Below are 22,124 nucleotides of genomic sequence, written 5' to 3'. Positions count from 1 at the left end.
GTTTCCTTATCATTATATATATATTGTATATGTTCAGTTATAACGAAATTTCGTTATAACGAAAGAAAACTGCCGGTCCCGAGCATTTCGTTATAACGGAAGTGCACTGTACACTATGATTGAGAAAATGCAGCAATATCAGTAGAACACATCAGCAAAAGTTTGAGGAAAATCAGACAATCCGTCAAGAGTTAAACATTTTTTAAGTACTGCCATCGCTGGATGAGGAGACTCCTACAACTTGTGATGTCACATGTGTACAACCATGTGAAGAAAATATAAAGAAAATCCAGCATATTTTCACTTTTCTCGCCTAACAACAGAGCACTTGACCTGCCTCATTCAGAAGACAGGTGGAATGATATTACCCTTAATATCGGGCCGACAGTCAACCTTGCTTGGTCGACCTCGCATAAGTCAAATAATCACCTATGTCGAAGGTCTTTTCAAGTCCTCTTCACTTTATAATCTATTGACTTAATCCCTCATAAGTCATAAGTCAAAGTTATTTTTTCAGTCCAAATAGATTCGACTTACAAGAGGTTGACTGTACTTCAGTGACAAGTTGAGGGAATGTGTATTTTTTTCAAAAAATTAAACTTTGTAGTATTCTCTCATTATATTCCTTATCATCCCATTGAGGACGAGTCCCGAGGATACTCCGGCAAGGGTCTATGGGAAATGTGTGTTGTAGCAAAATTAAACCGCCCTCCACGCACATTTGACATCATAAACTACAATAGTCTTCTCTACCAGCAGTAACTGCGCAGAAACCTTAAAAATTCATAACTTTTCGACAGATTGTCTGATTTTCTTTAAACTTTTACTGATGTTTTCTACTGATATTGCTGCATTCACTAAATCCTTTCAGCACGTTCAGGTGAACTTGTCCTTTAATGTTTTAAGGAGGTGTGCAAGTCATCATAGCAAATGGTTGGTGGTTTCTGTTTGATGAAGGGAACAGTTGTCACTCTGGTGTTGCTTCAACCACACAAGCTGTGAATGGCATTGCCAAATGTCATCTGACAAAATTTCACCTTGCAATGTACACATATCCTTGTATTCCTCTTTTTCTCACTACCCTCAACAACAACAACAAAAAGGCTGTGATTCCACAGCTTCAGCATTCCTTCTTATAAAATAAAATTCCCAGATTTATTGACATAACATTCGTGATATATGCAACTGAGAACAATTCACATGTCACAATCATACCAACATTACATTAGGCCTATCTTGTAGAAACCTGCGCTTTCAACTTGGGAAATAAATAAATCATTCCAGCTTTCAAATAAAACACCTTCAGTAAATGACCATGATGGATGACATAAACAAAGATTCTATGCAGTAGAATCTTTGATACAACTATTTCATTCATGCTAAAGTGGATCTTAATAGATCGCTTATCTTGTTATGAAAACCTACCCATAAAAATGAATAACTTGGCCAGCACTGTAAACGAACATCAATAAAGTTGAGTAACTCTTTGCCATTTATTTAACAAGGCTCTGTTTGTATAAATGCCGCATGATACTGGATTGCACCAAACCCGATTGTCCATTGTAGGCACAACAAACACAAGTAATCAACCCAAGTGTAATCTTAATTTACCCAGGTCACTGGCCAAGGGTAGACAGAGTTGCATGAGCACTAATCATGTCTTTAGAGAGCATATGGTCTACAATACGGCACAAATGAGCAAGTATATTTTGTTATCATATGGTAAATAAAAGTGTATCTATAGCACCAATTGCTTTGCATTTCAGAGAGAATTCTCTATAAATAAATTCTTGCTTGTAACGCATGACTGTGTGCTCACGAATACAGTGAATGTCCTGAAGTGACAGCCCAACAACTCACAAATAATGGTGTAAACGCACAATTCACTTTATAAAATAATTCCAGAATGGGCACACTAATATAACTTTAGTTTGAATGACTCCAACAACTTTCAAAGGGGATGACAACATACAATTAGCCTTCTTCTCCCAACCCTAATCAATTTGTGGGCAAGCTTTCATTCACTCTTGAACACAAGAGGGAGGAAACAAGCTCATGTCTGCTTTATGTATTTGATATCAGCAAATCAAAACTGTTTTTACCAATAGACCAAAATGGTACAGTACTACATGTTTATTTGTTATGCAAGTACCAGTAATATACTAGTAAGCTTCAGCTTAAAGGGTTGTTACACTTACAGTTTCGGCTAAGATGGGGCTTCAGGTTTCCAACTTCTTTCGATGATAATTTTTCACTTTTGAGATATAGAGAAACCTAGTGTTATGAAATACGATATTTGAGCGAATATTTCTAAGAAGAATTAAAAGTTCATTCGACGAAAATTGGTTTTGGAATGACTGAAATATCTAAAACAATGTGATCCTAATACATGTACATGTAAAAGGTGGGACCCACCTTTTATTAGGATTGCTTATTACTTCCACCAAGGGAGGAGGTTACCGGTATGTTTTCGTTACCATTGGTTTGTCTGTTTGTTTGTTTGTTTGTGAGTTAATTTGTTTGTTCTTGTGCAAAATAACTCAAAAAGTAGTTTACGGATTGGATGAAACTTACAGGAAAGGTTGAGAATGACACAAGTAACAAATGATTAAATTTTGGTAGTGATCCAGAAATTTGGGGGAATTTATGAAGGATTTTTGATAGTTTGACAGGTAGGGTCAATGAACTTGGGAGTTCAAGCTGCGCATTTTTGAGGTTTTGAAACGCACACTTAAGTGCGTGCTCCAGTTTCTGCAGCTGGGCGAGGCGCTGAGGGTTTATGACATAACAAAGGCTTCTATATTGGGAAAACGGGCGATTTTTCAGCATGTATACCTATGGGTGTGGAAATCACTGATCTCTATGGAAGAGCCCGAAGAGCTTTTCCCCAGTGGTGGAGAGGAGAAAAATCTCTTTGGGAAGAGCAAGATCATCGGTGGAAAGTATCTACTCGGCGGAGGTCTGCGCTCTCAGAGTGCTTTTGTAGTTTTACTTTGTTTTTCGATATCTAAGTCAAGCTGATTTTCATCAAGTAACAACTTTGAATTCCTCTTAGAATTGTATGCTCTTAAACATTTCATGAAGTGTCTCACAAAAAGTTAAAAGCTGGATCCTAACCTCAACCAATAATATACCACCCCTTTAAAATTGGATTATGTCTATAGTAATTGAGATATATGAATAAAAAATATATATATATTTTCATCAATTATTAAAGGACTAGCCAAATATCAAAAGTATGATCAAATCACTGGCGAGAATACATTGCTGATGCTAAAGGCAACATTTTTAAAATTGCTGTAAATCACAGAAAACTTCATTGAAGGATTGAGCAAATCCACACCACGCCCTACCTACCAAATACCCTGGCTCTCACATGGCTATTTTGAGCCTCATTTAAGTTCAATACCCAACCTCATACAAACTCAGACTGTGATCTGCATTGATATTCACTGCCAGCAAGATGTCATGAAAAATCACGCAAGCTATGTCCACAAAACAAAGGTGATGGCTACTTTCTGGCCTGACCGGTCCTACATCCGAGCAATGTGAGTGGAAGAGCTCCACATTAATATGATGTAATAAAAGGGGCATTCCAGACGATTTTCGTAATTTTGCAATCTGCAGTACATAAATCAACAGCTCCATGTATAGATTTGTGGAATTTATTGTGTTCCTCGAGCAGAAAAATCAATACTCTGAAAAAAACAAACAAAAAATTACACTGACCACAGATGATGACATAGGAGCCTCACATATTTCAGAAATGTAGCATTGCAGTTCCTTCACCTGTGTAGAATCTATGCAGGCTTTCTTCCTTTGCTTTGCTTCCTTAAGCCGCTACTCATGCATTCTTATGGTGAGGCTGCCATGTCATCATCCTTGTTCATTGTGATTTGTTATAAATTTTGAAAACACTCTTAATTCTCATCCCAATCACTACAAATTCTGAGACTCACTACCAAGTATAACCAATTTATAGTTGTCCACAAGTCAAAATCTGAAAATCATCCGGAGGTCTCCTTTATGAGTAACAGCAGTTCTTGTGGCATGTTCACACAACTTGAACCAATCAAATGTGCATTCCAGCGACATTTCTCAAAGCTGTCGTCCTGAATCAAAATTTCCCTTCAAGCCTTCTTGGAGTAAATTGTTGTGATAAAATGCAGTCAAACTCTGGTCCATTACAAATAAATATGTGAAGTTCTGTGAAAACCATAAAAAACAAAAATAACAATAAAATGGTGTCTCTAATCTTGTTGCAGCAAGGGTGAAGTTTTCTTCTGTCTTAAATCATTGCATTTAAAAAATGCTCAATGAAGCTCTGCCTCATTCATAACTTAATGTATCAGTTGCAAAACATAGAATGCAAAATGCCAGATAAACTTCTTGAAGCTTCATCCACAAGTGGAAGGGGAATATGACAGAAAAATGAACACACCCTGTAACATGTATGATTGTCATAGGTTCTTTTTTCATGGACAGTGATCTTGTACAAGTGTGACTACTGTAAAAGTGGAAATTTTTGCGGTGTTCAAATTTTCGCGCATTTCGCGCAACCAGAAACTAGCGCGAAAATAAAAGCACGCGAATATTTTTGCTTGCCATATGTGCCCGTGCGTGATGTCTTGATTCCGCGGAATTAAAAACACACGAAACTCTTCCAACCCGGCCAAGTGCGAAAAATTAGTCACGCGAAAATATCCACTTTTACAGTATTATGATTCATTTTTCATGTGGTGACTGGCAAGTAAGACACAAAGATAATTCATATGAAGAAAATTATAACTTAAAAAAAAAATACTGTTGGCTCAAAAGGGTACATACGCAGAATTTGATATTTTTAGGTAGTACTAGGGTAAGAACTTAATTTCTCAAATCTGTTCAGCTTCGATCAAGTAGTATCGGTACTGTTCCAAGGGCACAGAGAGAAGTCACAAGCATGATTTATGATCATCATGGCTGTGAAACGACAACAACAACACCTTCCATGCCGGGTATTTGTTGCCCTTGATCTGGGTTCGTGACCATGACTGGAATGGTCTGACCACTGAGGTCTCCTGAGGTGAGGTGGATGGCGTTTTGCATAAGGGAGTCTGATGACAAGCTGATGGTCACTCCCGTCTGGTTGGCTAGGGATGTTGCCAAACTCTCCCCAGAGGGGCTCTGGACTCTGTCCAGGTCATCAATATTCATGTGAACACCGGTGCTCGGCGGCAGGCTGTTCTGCGACAGAACGTTCTGGATTATGGCAAGGTCTTCCTCTATTGCAGCAATCGTTGGCGATTTTTCCACCATCATCGTCGGCGGCTGAATATTTGCCGCGCGCTTGAGTCTGTGTGGGGCTCTTGGTTTGCGCATGCGCTTGGGTTTGTTGAGAAAAGCACTGGTTCTCATTCTCACCTGTCTCGTTTTTGTGTGGATGATTTTCACAGGGACACTGTCCTCCTCCTCTTTCTCTTGTTGCAGCGCCTGAAAGGATTTCTTTTTCCTTCCCCTCTTCTTCTTTGTGTTGAGTTCCTTGGGTTTTATTTCATCCACCTCAATTTGCGTTGTATCAATGTTGCAGCCTGCATCAATGAGTCTTGAGGCAAGCTCCACACTAATGCTGGTCCCTTCGATTTCCGACAGGCGCTTTGGGCCTCTTTTGGCGTGGCACCTGTGCGACTTCAGGTACTTTTCCCGCGCGAAGCCCTTGTTGCAGCTCGTGCACCGAAAGGGGAAGTCGTTCGTGTGGAGCTTCATGTGCTCGGCAAGGTTGGGTTTACGGCTGAAAGTTTTCGAGCAGTGGAAGCATTTGTATGGCTTGATACCGCTGTGCGTGATGATGTGTGCCTTCAGCTTGTCGGCACGGTTGAATGCCATTTGGCAGCCTGCAACGGCGTGAAAGGGGCAGCGGAACTTCTTGGTCGGCTCGTGAATCAGCATGTGTCGTTTCAGCTTGTCCTTGCGATTGAAGTCGGTGGAGCAGACAACACAGGTGAAAGGCTTCTGCCCCGTATGGATCAACACGTGTGACCGCAAGTAGTGCTCGCTCTTGAACTTCTTGTTGCAAATATGGCACTCGTGCAAGGATTGGGTGCTGTGCGAGACAAGATGCCGACGCAAGTAGCGCTCACACGGGAACACCTTAGAGCATTCCGGACAGGGATAGGAGTGCGTGGAGGTATTTAGGTGATGGTCCAATGCTTCTGGAGACGAGTACTTGCTGTTGCATTTTTGGCATTTGAAATCTCTGAAAGACAAAAACGACAAAAATATAACATGCACAATGTTTCTTATCAGAGAATTGTAATCTTTGCTGCTCCTCCTGCAAATTCATAAGTTTCACGTGACAGTGATGCTCTTTGCAGTAAGTAAAGCACTATTCTCCTAATAGGTCTGCAGTACATCTTGACAGTGTGAGGTGACAAGTTTCACATGACTGGTAAAAATTGAAGTGACATGTTTATTAATTTTGTGGCACAACCCCAAATGTGTCAAGTGTTAATACATTCTTTGAACCAGATAGCATTTGGATGGATAAAGTGCTTCAGGGGGTAAGAATTCAAGAATTTGAGCATTTTCACTTGATCTCTGATCCATGCCCTTTTGACCCCACAGCCCACATTTTTCTTCAAATAATCCCTAACTGGTAATATCCCAATTTCATGACAATACTTTCAGTTACTTTCAAAACAAGGGAAAATAATAGTTTAACACTTTTACATTATCACTTTTGTTGTAACACTTGACCCCAAGGCCCACTTCCTACAGAATCAGTTTGTGTGGTAATGCATGAATATACCTAGCTTAACCCACTGGAAATGAGTTGCTTGTTGGAGGTCTGCGCTCTCTTGAGTACTTTTCTAGTTGCATTTTCTTGTTAATCTTGTTGAGAAAATTTCCCATCATACCGTCTAATGTATCTCCATACAATTTCTCTCTCCTCTTTTTTTTTTTTTGGGGGGGGGGGGGGGGGGGGAGGGGGGGAGACAAAAAGGAACTACTGGCTGGTAGAAACAGACTGCTTACTTCTGAATAAGCTTGGGCCCTTGATTTGGGTAGAGACTGTGGGAGTACTGGTGGACACCCAGCTCGTTGAGGGAGGAGAACTGTTTGTTGCACAGGTGGCAGCGGTAGGAGAGTTCCTTCTCGTGGGACCGGGTGTGCTCCAAGAACTCATCAAGATCCTTGAAGGTGCTTGCACATGACTTGAGGATACACTTGTACAGCTGGACAGGACAGCACAAGACAAGTGATAGGACACAATATTGACTTGCAAATAATATAACCTCAGAAAAAGCAAGAACAGGCCATTTGGAACTGATGACAGATTGGATTGCAGACTAACACAAATTACCACTTAATGTACGAGCTGAAATTTTCGCGTACAGATATTTTTGCGAATTGCCACTTGGAAGACATCTTCGCGTGTTGTTAATTTCGCGGTTGCAAGGGTCTAACTGAACTTAGTTATTTGCGCATTGTTATTTTCACGGTTCAAAAGCGATTTGTGAAATTCGTGAAAATAAAACCACCGCGAAAATTTCAACTCATACAGTACTATGTCTACTCAAGGAAGAAGCATATAATCTGGGTCATTTTGTTCCGTTTGTTTCAGCTTGAAAAGGAAGTAACATCAACTGGAGATGTGCTGTTTACTAAGATCACTGGTCTCCTGTAGTATGTAATGCATCTTCTTTTTTTATTGATTTCATCTCTACTATCAAATCTAATGCACCCCTTTTTTCCCTAATGCATCAAATTATCCAACCGATGTCTATGTCACAACTTTCCCTTTCACTTATACTCCAACAAAATGACAAAAGACTATCAAGACAATCTCTATTATCAACAGTTTTGAAGGAAGACAGCATCATACATGACATCTTAAGATTACCATCACTGCACTCATGTTTATATCTCGAGTGGTCATAATCAATTCTTCTTACATGAAAACTGAAGATTCATGAAAATAACCCAAACAAAGTGTGCTTCATACCTGCTCATCTTTGTGTTGTCTCATATGTGTTTTCAACTGGTAGTAGTTCTTGAACCGTTCGTTGCAAAAGTTGCACACATAAGAGTTGTCCACCAGCATTTCTTCTCTTGGTATTGGTTCCACTAGGTCCTGACTTCCGCCTATCAGATGACAAAATAACATAGTCATGATTGCACAGATTGTCTCAGCTGTAGCTCTACCTGAACCTCGATCTTGCTTCTTTACAATATGCACCAAGTTTTACAAGCTGAATGGTCGCAATGTTCGTCCTTCATAACAATGTCGTTTTTTTGGAGGGGATTGTTTTCACATTATACGACAATGAAATCACTTATTTTGCAACACACATTTTGAATGCCAAGTTTTATTAGGATACCTCTAACAGTTTTTTAGATACGCTGTCCACAAAATTGATTGTGGACGGAAGGACGGACGGACGGACAGACAACCCGAAAACATAATGCCTCCGGCGACACTTCGTGGCGGAGGCATAAAAATAAATAAATGTTAGAAACCTAAAGTTAGGTCTCAACTGAAACTATACAATCCCTTTAATACCGTAGTCACACTAACATTCCTATCTTTGGACACCATCATGCTTTATTACCTATTATCTGACCATCAATGCTGTGTAATCTCATCCCATCCTGTGACCACATCCCCTCCTCATCCCATGTCAATATATATGATCTCACACATCTGTGGAGTAAAAAACACTTGTCCCTTTGAGATAAACAAAGCAAGCTCTCATGAGCTAGTTTGTCAGGCATATGACAAGTAAAAGTGCCAAGTCTTGTTATCCAGATCGTTTAAATTACTGCTAGCTGTGCTTACTTTTATGTTTATCCACAGTGACACATTATGACAGGCAAGTTTGTAACTTATTTTTACATTTTGTCAATGACAACTCACCTGCATCGAGTCTGATTTTAGCATTCTTTGCAGAATTTTCCTCTCCGAGATTTGTGACCTTCAAAATGGGCTAATAATTGGAAAACAAAGAGAAAAGGTGCATGTTAACAAACAAATTGTCGTTAACTGTCCACACAAAAATTTCATAATATGCAATGTGTGCATCACTTATTCTCAGTTTGCAAAGTAACGGTACCCTTTGCTTTTACGCTTCCCTTTCAAAAACTACTTTTATTCACAGCAGAATAGGATTTTACTCAACACTATCACAGCCATGTATAACAGCTTTACTACAAGACGTTTATATCAGTCCACTAAACATCACAATAATTGTAAGAATATCACAATGACTGTAAGAACAATTGTTGCACATTTATTTAAAAGAAAAAAAGTATTCCCTGTTTAGATGTGAATTCAACAGGCTGAATGAGATTTGCGGACATGAAGAAGCCTGATGTCTGACCAATGGAAATATCCCGTCATCAGTTGCAACCACTGTCACTCAGTCATCTTGCATATGGCATGCAACTGGTGAACACATGTCTTGTTCTACATGTGGTAGTTCACTGCTGCCTGTGTCAACATCTAACAGCAAGGTATGCCTGCATGATACTATCACTGCACATTTCCTACATCCCAGCCGTGACAGTAACTGCTTGACAATATCGACATCCACAACCCCATCATGACCCAATTGCTGTCGTGCGAGTCCTGAGCCCAATCACAGACGTTAGCAAGTGTTATACAACACCTAATTAGAATGTAGCTATCCGATTGGTTGATTGCTCATCATGTGACATTTTTATAAAAGTTCCAACGCACGCTGTGGCCATCAGCCGTGCAATTTTGTTTGAGCAAAAATAGATAGCGCATGGCCGACGTCACCCATTTCCATTTACTCCCGTGTTAAACTCACGATTGACCCTCAAGTTTTTGTTCCATCGCACTGCTCTGATGTCACAATAAACAAACATTTGCCACGCGCACTCAACAATTACAAGCGCGCTTACAAGCGCGTACTTTTGTCACTCATTTTTGTAAACAACTTCGACCGACCGGCTTCAAGTACGTACACTTACATGTAATGGTGACTGTGCGGCTACTCATTCGTCTTTCACAGAGAATGGTTCCATTTCCGTGCTAAATTCAAAAATCTGTGTGGACCACATCTGTTGACGTTCAAGGTGTTGTATGAAACAAATAGTGTATGGTTCTTTACTCATGCAATGGAACAAGATTTCGCACTCGGTGAAAGATGATGCGCACTATTCAACTCAGCTTCGCTTCATTGAATAGAGCGCCTCTATCTTTCACCTCATGCGAAATCTTGTACCAACACACTCGTGACCATTTATACAAATGGTCACAAGTGTGTTGGTACGAGTGTGTTGGTACTCTTATAAGGGTTGAATGCACAATGTGTCACTCACTTTGCTGGGAAGTGTTGCTCCTTTGCCTTCTGGCCACACCTTGTGCGTCTGCATGTGTTTCTTGACATTGGACTTCTGGGCAAAGGCTCGCCCACAGACGATACACTGGAATGGCTTCTCCCCTGTGTGGCTCCTCAGGTGCTGTTGAAGGTCAAAGTTCTTGGCAAAAGTTCGTTCACAGTAGTTGCACCTGTTGTGATTCAGGGATACCACAGAATGGTACATTCTTGAGTGAAATCTACCCATGTCAAGGCCAATTCAATGCTACGATCAATAACAAAATTACAATTAAATATGGTTGTTGTTGTTGTTGTTGCTGTTGTTGTTATTTTATTTTATTTTTTTTGTAGTATCAATTTTAGTTATTACATCAGCAGTGCTTGTACAAATTGTTCCCTTTGGTCTTTTATGGTCTTGTGTCCATAAATTCACCTGCAAGGTACACAGTTTGAATACCGCTGTGCATAGACCTCTCCTATTAAGCAAATTTCATTCACTAAGGACCATCACACTGATAATTACTGTCCTACAAATAGTTATGTTTTCCCTTTTGAACATATACGACACAAAGAAAGGCAATATCTCATGTGTGATGTTGCACTGCACGCATGAGTTAGTGTACGACAGCTTGTATTACACTACTATAATGTTACAAGTGCATTTATCATTTTAGTGAAGTTCCCAACTAAACTGCACAATGAAGTATATACTGACTGACTACTACACACAGCACTGCATATATTTTGCAAGTCTTATCATTCACAATTCAGAACCTGTAACACAATTTCGTGAATCACGGGAACCAAATGACAAAATATCATTATTCCTTTTCAAGAGAAAAGTTAGCGAATTCCTACTTCGGAGTCTATATACAGTACATTTGTGATACAGGGGGCACTATTTTTGCAAGTTACTTTTAAAAACATCAGTCCACTTGCAAAATTCCACTAATATACGTTACAATCAGCACTCTCTAAACTTACAGTAGGACTTTCCTTTTCATACTTATATAACTGGAGAAGCTAACCTTAATTTGCCTGGTTTCTTGCTTCCCGTATCAGTTCGCCTCTGCCGTCGAGCTGTTAGACTGTAGATGTGATCGGGTCTGTTGAGTGACTCACCATCCGACCCCTGGCCTACCTGTACATTGGTCATGGGCGCAATGCGAGTGAGCTCCACAGTGGCGGCATCAGCAGAAGAAGAGCTCTGGGGGCGATGGGGCATGATGGTGGCCGGCTGTACCAGCGTCTGGTGTTGTTGCTGCTGCTGCTGTTGTGGTTGCTGCTGCTGCTGCTGCTGTTGTGGCTGCTGTGACTGCTGCTGTGGCGGCTGCGGTTGCTGGGCTTGCATCATGGGGGCCTGCTGGTCTTGGGGCTGTGAAGGGTTGGGCAGTGTCTGCTGGATGGTGATGTTGCCTGGCTGGACAATGTGTATATTGGTCACCTGCTTGGGGAACAATGAATCAAATTTTAAACGTAAGGTGGCATCTCAACTGCGATCTGATGATTGAAATAAGAATTAAAATCCAAATATCAAACTATTGCATAATGACCATATATTTTGGCTGTCATGATTCAAACACTAACAACATTCATCACCAGCTGTGTCAGTCCTTAATCAACATACCTCTGACGCACATCATGGCATCCTGTCACACTGTTTAGCACTTATACCAAATACCGGGATGTATATTCAGTCCAATTCGCTTATATGAAAAACAAAGGAGCAGAAAATTCAGTCTTATTCAACCTAGAAGAATGCATTATCTGCTATGCTACATGACCATAATCATGCCATGTGGCTATCTTCTGAATCACTATCACTGAATCAGTCAGTTATAATGTTTCCTTATATGAAAATTATTTAATGTTCAACGACATACATGCTTTAAAAAAAATAGGAACACTCTGCACTCAAAAGAAAACTTACAGCCAAAACTTCACTAGTTGCTAACAAAAATGTCTGTGACTGCACTACCTGTCCAATATTGAGAGCTTGCTGCATGGAGCTAGCAGAGCTGGTCGTCCCTGACGACACGGAGGTGGCTGACGTCAGCAGACGGGACCCTGCCTGTGAGGTGAGGAAGGGTGTGGTAGAGAGGGAGCCCCCATTCAGCAGTGTGTTCTGGAGCTGTTGCAGGTTCTGCTCCACGTTGGCATACTGGGAGATCAGCACCTCTTCTCCCAGCACCATGTTGGCCTGGAGCTGGGCCAGCGGAGACGGGGGCACCACGCCCACCCCTCCCAGGGACAGCCCCCTGCCCAGGGAGGACTGGGAGAGGGCAGAGAAGGCGCTGTTGGTGGTGGCCTGGATGGGCTGCGGGCGGGTGATCGTCCCGCCCGCCGAGTTCATGAGGCTCGTCTGAATGGTGGCCACACAGTGCTCCCGCTTGTGATTCATGAATGAGTTGAGGGATGAGAACTGCTTCTTACACTTCCCACACTGGAAGATGTCATCATCATCTGTAGCTGGATTTAAAAAAAAAAAAACAATTATAACACTCCTGTTACTTTGGGTGGACATATCTTCTTTCAGAATTAAATGTGGTAACCCATTAAAGACTAGTCCTGAGTATACTCAAGTAGGTGTCTATAAGAAATGCATTTTATAGCAAAATCAGCTAGTCTTCAATGAGTTAAGACGCTCTTCTCCCCCAGAGACTTTAAAAATGATAAAACCGCTTCAGTACTCAGTGATAACTGCAGAGAACCTACCGTTAGGTCAATTCTACATGTACTCATATAGCAATCAACTAGAGATCTCTACCATTCAAGTTTACCAAATTCCTGGCCTTAATTTTCAGGGAAACAAGACAGCTTATGAGAGAAGTTTATTCACATCATTCACATTTGAGCAAACTCTAAGTGTGGTTTGTGACACAATTCAAAAAGGTATTTGAAAAACTACAAGAATAATCATACTCAATCCAGAAAATGCCCTTTGTTAATACATCAACACTCTACAAAAGCCATCACTGTTTAAAATAGGGAGTTAAAATAGACAGTTCTAAGTAAAAGGCCCTTGTTTTGTTTGTCAGATTTGATAATGTGTTCGGCATTTTCAGTCAGTCAGTGTCATATCTCTACAGCTAGAGTGCCAGTGTCATATCTCTCCAGCTTAAGTGCCATGATTCATACATTGCTTTAGATCAAGGTAAACTCAAATATACCTGTAGTCCAATGAGCTTTGTGCTTTTGATTGAATTCTGTTACAATGCTATCGCATTCAGAGCATGAGAGATTAGAAACTGGGCCTCAATTTTTGTAACCACAACCGTTTACATATGGGCAGTTCCGTAAAGTCGGACGTACATTTCGGACACTTTGAAGGCCTGGATTTTTATTGTCAAAGGGGGCATCTATGTTTCTAAGTGTGCAAGATGTGTAAAGGTGGTAGTACTATAAACTCACTTATTATTATGGTGGTACCTCATTTCATTATGGAGTTATGTGTTAAAAATACCATGGTGTCGGACGTACGCGCACGAAATGACTTTTTCAACATTGAAGATTCGTGTTCAAAAGTCTGTGATGTGTGAGGGCTTACAGTAAAACTGATACTAGTTTTGATTGCACGAAGGATTGAGCTTTATAACATATACCAGCATTATATATAAATCTGTTCCAAAAGTTGTGTAAATCATCAAAGTATGTCGGTGTCGGACGTACATTTTACGGTGTTGGACGTACTCGTGTGAAATTTTCAGAGAGTACGTCCGACACCGCTTTGGCACTCCCTATTTTCAGAAGTACAAAGAATATTCAAGTAATGATTCATATTTCAGACACATAAGGTAATACTCCATGCAGACATATATATTGAACATTCACTGGAATTTACTATCTTCATTTCAACCAGTGCACAAAATTGAGAAAATCAGAAACGTACGTCCAACACCAGATTGTAATTTCTTATTTTGAAGAAAAAATGGTCAAATTTGCCTTGTATCAAAAGCATTTGTACTCATAACAAATGGAATTCATTCAAAAGCAATGATGAACTCTTTTATTTTTTGATTCTTACTTCTTTTTCCAAATGCACATTGATGTAAATTACCCCCCAAAAAGTTTGAAAAATCCACAATTTTGAAAATTTCTTTGCATTATCAAAGATTAACAATGGTCAAAACATAATAGAACAAGAGATCAGTCTAATTTGATATCAAGCCAATTTCAAAATCTTTGAAAAAAAAATCACAGCTCAACATTCAAAATAAAACTTGTGACCTTTGTGTTTTAAATGCCAAATTACAACAATCAAACTATTAGTTATTTGTGATCAATGTAACTGAACTTAATAGGCCTACTATGTACATAATGTACTATACATATTATACAGCCCTTGTAAAGACCCTAAATCATAAACTCCATGAACAGATAAATTCTACTTATCCATGCTTCAGAAAATGTTTTATATTATATACTGGATGCTAGAAAATGTAAATTCAACAAGTTGCAATGTAATACTCTCCAATGTATTTTGAGAGACACTGCATGATCAATGTAATGTTGCAATTTTAGTAGTTTTATACAAATTGTAGCTGCCTACATGTATGTAGCTGTAGGAGAGATTAACAAACACTTCCCTATCATTCCAGTAATTGATAAAACTCAGTTTATTTGAATTGCAACCATATCACTTAAGTGTGTGTAGATAGGTGCATCATTATGTACGCATAAGATTTCAAATGTTATATTTTTGACCAACCGTAAATGAATAACGCCTCAATATTTGTTCAAATTTAAGCATAGTAAAGCTAAAAGAATTTCCAAAATATCATATATGCAATTATTGCATTACACCTACAATTTGTATACTACTTAAGGTTACATGTGACTTACACAGAATATCATGAAGAATGATTTGAACAAGGCTGCTTTTAATACCCCATATGGCATATTGCATGCACATGTACCCAGATTCTACAGTGATTAAATATTAAAAAAAAGAGTGTCAATCTTTAACACATTGCACACATCCTTTTCTTTCCACCAATTCTGAAAAAAAAAAAAAAATATATATATATATATATATATAATATATATTATGATATACACCGTACTTAATAGTGGATCATGCCCCTTTCTTTCCTAACCAGCAACATTCATGTACATATGTGCTGAATTTCAAGAGAAGAAAGTTTAACAATACAACTTACTAACCTACTTTGTCAGTCTGTGTTTCTAGGGCACCAGTTAGGTTCGGCACTATCAAAAGGCAAGTTCACCTTCATGTGAATTGAGAAAATGTGGCAATATCAATAGAACACTGCAGTGAAAGTTTGAGGAAAATCGGACAATCTATTGAAAAGTTAGGAATTTTTGAAGTTTCAGTACTGCTACTGCTGGATGGGAAGACCACTACAGTTTATGATGTGTTAAACAAGAAAATATGAAGAAAATTGAACATGTTTTCATCTTTCTCGCATAATAAAAAAGAGCGCTTGACTTGTCTCTCTATTAAAAAGAAGGAAGAGGGAATAATATTACGCTTGAAGGGATGATATACACTTAGTTTTCGTTGAGATGAGGTTCAGGTTTCCAACTTTTTTGAGAGATAACGAGAAACCTTTAATGAAATATTAAATAGCATTCAATTCTACGAAGAATTAAAGTTTGTTTGATGGAAATTGGCTTTGAAATGGCAGAGATATCCAAAAACAAAAATGTCCTTTTGATAGTAAAAGGTGCATGGTCCCACCTTTTATTAGTCTGACTAATTTGCTTTTCTTGGTTTTTTGATATCTAAGCCATTTCAAAAAAAAACAATTTTCATCAAAAAAAATTGAATTTCTCTTAGAATTATTATATGCTCTTTAATATTTCATACACTGGAAGTGGTTTCTAATTATCTCACAAATAGTTGAAATCTGAATCCCCAATGTCAACCAAAACTATACCATCCCCTTCACATTCATCAGCACTGACAGGTTGGGAGAATGTGTACTGATAAAAAAAAAAAAAAAAAAAAAAAATTGAGAATTCTCTTTGTATTTTCTTTATATCCTTCTATGCATGTGACATCATAAAGTAGTCTTCTCATCCAGCAGTGACTGCATAGAAACTTCAAAAATCCATACATTTTGAACGGATTGTCCAATTTTCCTCAAACTTTCACTAATGCCCATGCATGGAGGTGAACTTGTCCTTTAAAGAACACAGCGATGCAATCAATAACTTTCAAATACGAAATGCTGGATTCAAGCAGGGAAGTGAGACTAAATTTTCTCTCACCTCCTGATTCAAGGGGCTAGCCATGCAGTAAAAATTTTTGTGTAAAATATTTTAAAGATTGTTTGTAAATACAGAAAAAAAAATCTTCAGCAGTTCAAGCTTTTCTGCTAATCAGGTGCTGAATTCTACTTTCTGTTGAATACTGGTACCCTTAATTGGGGTACAATTTAAAAAAGCAAAGTACCTAGTTCAGATTGATCTATTTTTAGTGACACAGACCCTTGTTGCCAGGCATGCTGTAACTGTATTGAACTGCATGCTCCAAATCTCTTTTATAACTTGACTGTTCAAAAATTCCTCATAAAATACGTATAGTGCGATTATTTGCTTTGATTTTACAATGAATTCATTTGCAGAATACTCTATAATGAAGAAAGGTGTAAACTTAGCTGTGCCATGTCTGATAAAATTGAAATTGTAGGAGTTACTGGAGTGACAACATGGTGTCGGACGTACACAGTGTCGGACGTACATTCAAAGTGTACGTCCAACACCATGATATCTCAGTTTTGACAAAGCATACAAGTGACCTTTGATGTTGGTTACACTGCCTATGACAAACTTACTTTGCATCCTAAGTGATATGTTTTATCTCGCTTCAGATTAATGTGAATATTAGAAAATGTATGTTCACGGTGTCGGACGTACATCAGCAAAGTGGTCAAACCTGGGAAAATTGTTACTAAAAAACAAAAAGACTTGGGGTTTTCTTTGATTTATAATTGAAAAGTGTACCTTTCAATCTTATTGGCAAGATATAAGAGTTGTGTAGTTTTGAATTCTTCAAGAGATAAATCAAAAGTATATTTTGGTTATTTTTTTTACTAAAAATGAGAGGAAAATTAGCCTCTGACTTCAATACCCATAATTCTTAAAATACACGTAACAAATTGAAATCAACAAAAGTCCATGAAAATATAATCTATGACGCTTGATATGGTATCTTACTTGCAGTGATTTGACGATTTTGAAATTTTGACGTTGAGGTTTACTATTTTACGGAATTGCCCATATATTAGAGTAAAATACATCTGAAGAGATGACGACTGTATTTGATTGAATAAAATTAAACACTCAGAATGGCTGCATAATCATTAAGATATTAGACAATAATATGACAGCTGGAACTCACGTGTTTTCATGAAAGATACTGTTTACAATTGGGAGCAGTGATTTAAAAAATGTTTGAGATATTACATTTGATGCATCATTTATATGTGTATGTCAGTTGTAGCACAAAACATTCTACCACATAAAGATTTCGTAATAAAGCTTAAAATATAAGAAGATATCACTATTTTCCCCACTAAACCATAACTGTAGACGGTTTAGTATAAAAACATTTTTACTATTACTATTGTTCACATTTTGTATTTAACAATACTTACCATTGATTATACTGATTCAAATTTTTATATTGATTGTTTCTATCCCTAATTCATGTTTCAGAACTATTTTGAAGCACTAAAGCTGGGTTTTTTGTTTCATGTGCACATGGTAAATGCCTTTAAATAGTGATATTGGTCACAAATGCATGTGAAAATTACAAGAGATACTGATGTCATTACCTATAAATAAACAAAGCTCCCTCTGACCAGCACACAAACTTTCTAGAAACTTCCTTTGTTTAGATGTAATGGAATGAAATGAATCATATCCAAAGCATCTAATGGCTGTATACTTGCCACTTTGACAACGATGACCTTTTCAGAAGAGGGCATAGAGGTTGATGAACTATTGACCAAAATCATAATCTTCATTTGTTTTAATATATAAATTTGTATAGTGAAACAACTTAATACACCCATCTAATTTACACTTCAATTGGTTATGATCAATAGGACTGTTTGGTGAAAACTAGTACAACTTTGGAACATTCACAACCCCTCTTACATTATTTCATTCAAATGGAACTTTCACTGCAAAGTTACTGTTATTGATCTTTTGTTACCTGCCAAGGTAAATTAAGATAATAAAAAAAAAACAGCTGCACACGCTGAGTCATGTCTCGTTAACCACACTGTAATAATCAACTCTGCGTGAACACCACAAATCAACTTGATATTTTGATCTTGACATCTGACACCATCTTTTCTGCTTTCAAGTGACCACAATGTCCCAGGAATATAGGCAACTGTAATTCTAGTCCCAAGAATATAATTCTACTCCCACAAGAATTTGGGATATTGCCTGATCTCGGATTTACCGGTTCTACTTGATGCAAACAAATTTACACAAATTTATATTCGTTCATAACTACTCTCTCCACTGTTCTTACAATGCAACTTGTCGTAATGGTAAAAAATCTAGGTTAAAACTCCAGTCTATGAGAGACATATACCCAGAACATTGTAAATGCTGCAAAGAGGTTGAATCAGCCAATTTTCAATAGATCATATTCTTCTTCTCCCTCCTTTCCTTAAAATTTTTCTGCTTCTTCTGATTCTCTTTAACCTTTTTTTCCGTCTTTTTCTTCTACTACGTCACCTTCTTTTTCTTTTCCTTCTGTACAGGAGCAGCTATAGTTAACAAGTAGGCACTGGTCAGCATTATTCACTCATTTTTCAAGAATGTCTGTCACACACTTTAGATGACACACCAGAAGTTGGCAAACCCAATATAGCAAATAAATGGCTAAAACAACACAAAACAAAAGCAAAAACAAACAAAACAAAATCAAAATCAAAAGGCAAGCTAAGAATAGGTCCCTTACCAGCAGTGGGGTCTTGGACTGCATTGGTGATGGTGCTGGTGGAAGTGGTTTCCAGGAGACTCTGCATCCCCAGGCCACTCCCATCAATGCCTGTCACAAAACAGTGAGGCGAGTAGAATACATTTAATGAAGGAAAGGCAATAGAATGACATTGTGCAAATTTGTAGATTAACATGATGTGGTTTGGACTTTAGGTTTTGCACTCTCTAGTATGATACTCACTCTATCAACTCGGCTTCCACTCAGAAGTCTGTGAAGTTAAATCTTTAAATTGATCTAACAAATACTCTTTCCATCGATTACAACCGGGAGTTATCGTGTTGAGCGACAGCACCACATATCAAGGCTGAAAATGATGCTATCAACAATCTCATGTGATTGAAGATCATGTAAGTGATGTATGCTATCATACATGTGGGATATATTTTGTGCCATTTTGACAAAGCTTGCTCAGACTGTACTGAAGATATTAGCTTGAACATGAAACTGCATGAACGTCCCACATTTGATGATAAAATCCCAACAAACTGGCAAATGTTCCCCCTTTTTCTCTTCTTTTTTTCTTTTTTGTACAAAGCTTTGCATGCATAAGTTGAGAGCTCCATTTCATATTTAGAAAATGGGCAACTTTACACTGGTCTTTCACACTGATGCCCATGAACCTTTGCTTGGCAGTAAAAAAGTAAGTACTAAAGGAAAAAGGTAGGTTTTCATGGCACTCAATTTCCACAGTACAGATTCTATATTGAATGTGAAGCACAATAGTACATGAGTCAAAAACCAGTACCAAGGACAAAGGTTCAGCCTCCCATACCAAAATTTGACCACGTGCAAAGGCCACCATTGATGTAGCCAGCGGTCATTTCGTTTATATGGTGAAATTATGGACAGCTTGCTTGCTTGCTTTACTTACCCGCAAGAGCATCAAAGAGTGCTTGCGTCATGGTGCACGGTGTGCTGATCGAGCGAGAGGATGGTTCCTGCAGATTTAACGATGCTGAAGGCAAAAAGAGAAGGAGCGGACTTTAAAGCGCACTGTGTTGTCGTGTCGATGGATGTACTGACTGGCTCATCAGTCTTCCTATCCTTATTATTTTAATATTAAATGGGGACAGACAGAGACTCCAACTCTCCCGTTTTCGACGGAGATATCCCGCCGAAAGCCCATTTTTGCAAAATCTCCCGTTCTCCCGTTTGAGATTTGATTTCTCCCGCCCTGGCTCTGTGTCTCCCGGTGGAAAGGATTTCTTACTTTTTGCTATCGTATGTTGAAAAAATAAGCCTTAGATAGCACCAGAGAACATCTAGAACCCTAGGAACTTCGCGCTTCGCACACATCAACTTGGAGTCTCCCGTTTACTAGGTGTTTCGGGTGGGAGAATCTCCAGATCAGAAGGTGCTGGGGTTGGAGTCTCTGGACAGATGCAGAGTAGACCTTAGGTAGGAAGCATGCAGAACTTAAATTCTTGTTCGTTGAAGATTTCGACCATGCAGGACAAACATTGCACATCGTAACATCCCACATCGTAACATCCCACATCGTCAGCTTGTTGAAAAGTTGGTGAATGAAGAATTCACACTGTCACTGACTGACTGGATTTCAGCTGGAGCCTTGTTCATCTAACAATAACATTCTACATCTCAGACACGTGCTTGCCTGGTCCAAATAAAGGAAGACAGACAGTCTACACCCTGAAGATGCTTCATAAAGTCAAGACTCTACGCTTATTCCCACATTCACGATTCTGTACTGTAGCTGTAATCTGTACAAATCTATAATGGCACTGCCCACTGGCACTGCACTGCAGAAGCTGCACAAGCCACCACACAGGCACTGCTCTGTCTCTATAATGGTATCTGTGCTGTGGAGACGACAAGACAGTAGGGCCTACAACGATTATCTCGACTGACTCTGTCTAACGTTAGATTCTCTAAACTAAAAGGGGTTCTTATCATGTTCACAAACGAAACAGGTCGCTATGTGTCCTCTTGCTGACTGTTTATGCACGGTCAGCAAGCTTAGAACTCAAATGAGGATTCCTATTACAGTCACTTACCGACAGAATATGAGTAACTTGTTTGTAATTCCGAGAGAGATTACCCTTGTCGTTGCAGAATCTTCCCGCTGAGGACAAGGCTACGCGTGCAACAAGGCGACCGACGAAGACAGCACCCTAGGAGAATCCAAATACACACACAACACACACACACCTGCAAGCCAATGCTAAGCTGCGTTTACACTGCGATACCAGTGCCGTATTATTTTTATGTGCCCGATACCCGTGCGGAACGCACCCATAACGAGCTGTTGGATTTTTGCAAGGCAGATGCAATGGTAGAGACCACGGAAGCATTTGGATTCTGGACAGCTCATTGGCCCGTACCGTTCACTCTCGCTGTAAACACGGCGTACCTTAGGGGCGCGGCGAAGAATGCGGTAAGATGGCGGCTGAATGACTTCAAACTGGTTGACCAATAAGATATCCAAATACATGTGTACTTCCATAGAGGTCAGTAGTTAGAGGCCCGTGGTGAACTGTGCGAAGATGGACAACGTATCAGAGATGGCGCTAAGCTACAATAACAAAATTCACAATATTGGGGGAATGACCTGAGAAAAGGTTCCAACTTCATGCCGATACAAGTGATGAAAGTGCTGACGATTTGGATTTTGTGTACTCAATATGTGGTTTGTGTTTCTATAGAGAAGTTCTATATCTTAGTTTTATTGAGAGCTTGGCGTGTTTTCCTCCTTACTTTTTTGTTTGTTCTTGAAGACTCAAGTTGAAATGTAGTGATATAGGCCTACATGTAGTTCAATCTAACATGCTTTGAAGCATCCGTAGGCCTAT

The 22,124-nt window shown here is 39.0% G+C and overlaps 1 protein-coding gene across 1 annotated transcript; it reads right to left on the bottom strand.

Annotated features, from left to right (window-relative positions):
* Positions 1 to 4,745: 4,745 nt before the first annotated feature.
* On the bottom strand, positions 4,746 to 21,438 carry LOC139726927 (zinc finger protein 341-like). Its single transcript, XM_071637914.1, has 11 exons — positions 21,330 to 21,438; positions 20,186 to 20,269; positions 19,273 to 19,362; positions 12,304 to 12,794; positions 11,686 to 11,769; positions 11,354 to 11,595; positions 10,327 to 10,516; positions 8,897 to 8,966; positions 7,985 to 8,124; positions 7,015 to 7,214; positions 4,746 to 6,235 (listed from the first exon to the last, which is right to left on the bottom strand). Exons 2-11 carry the CDS (start codon positions 20,214 to 20,216, stop codon positions 4,957 to 4,959), a joined length of 2,817 nt encoding a protein of 938 aa, XP_071494015.1. The 5' UTR covers positions 20,217 to 20,269; positions 21,330 to 21,438; the 3' UTR covers positions 4,746 to 4,956.
* Between the last annotated feature and the right edge of the window lie 686 nt (positions 21,439 to 22,124).

This window comes from Diadema antillarum, unplaced genomic scaffold (genome assembly GCF_040938485.1).
Source record: "Diadema antillarum isolate AM-2024a unplaced genomic scaffold, OU_Dant_1.0 seq00000105_RagTag, whole genome shotgun sequence".
Classification (NCBI taxonomy): Eukaryota; Metazoa; Echinodermata; class Echinoidea; order Diadematoida; family Diadematidae; genus Diadema; species Diadema antillarum.
This window is presented reverse-complemented; position numbering and strand designations above follow the sequence as displayed.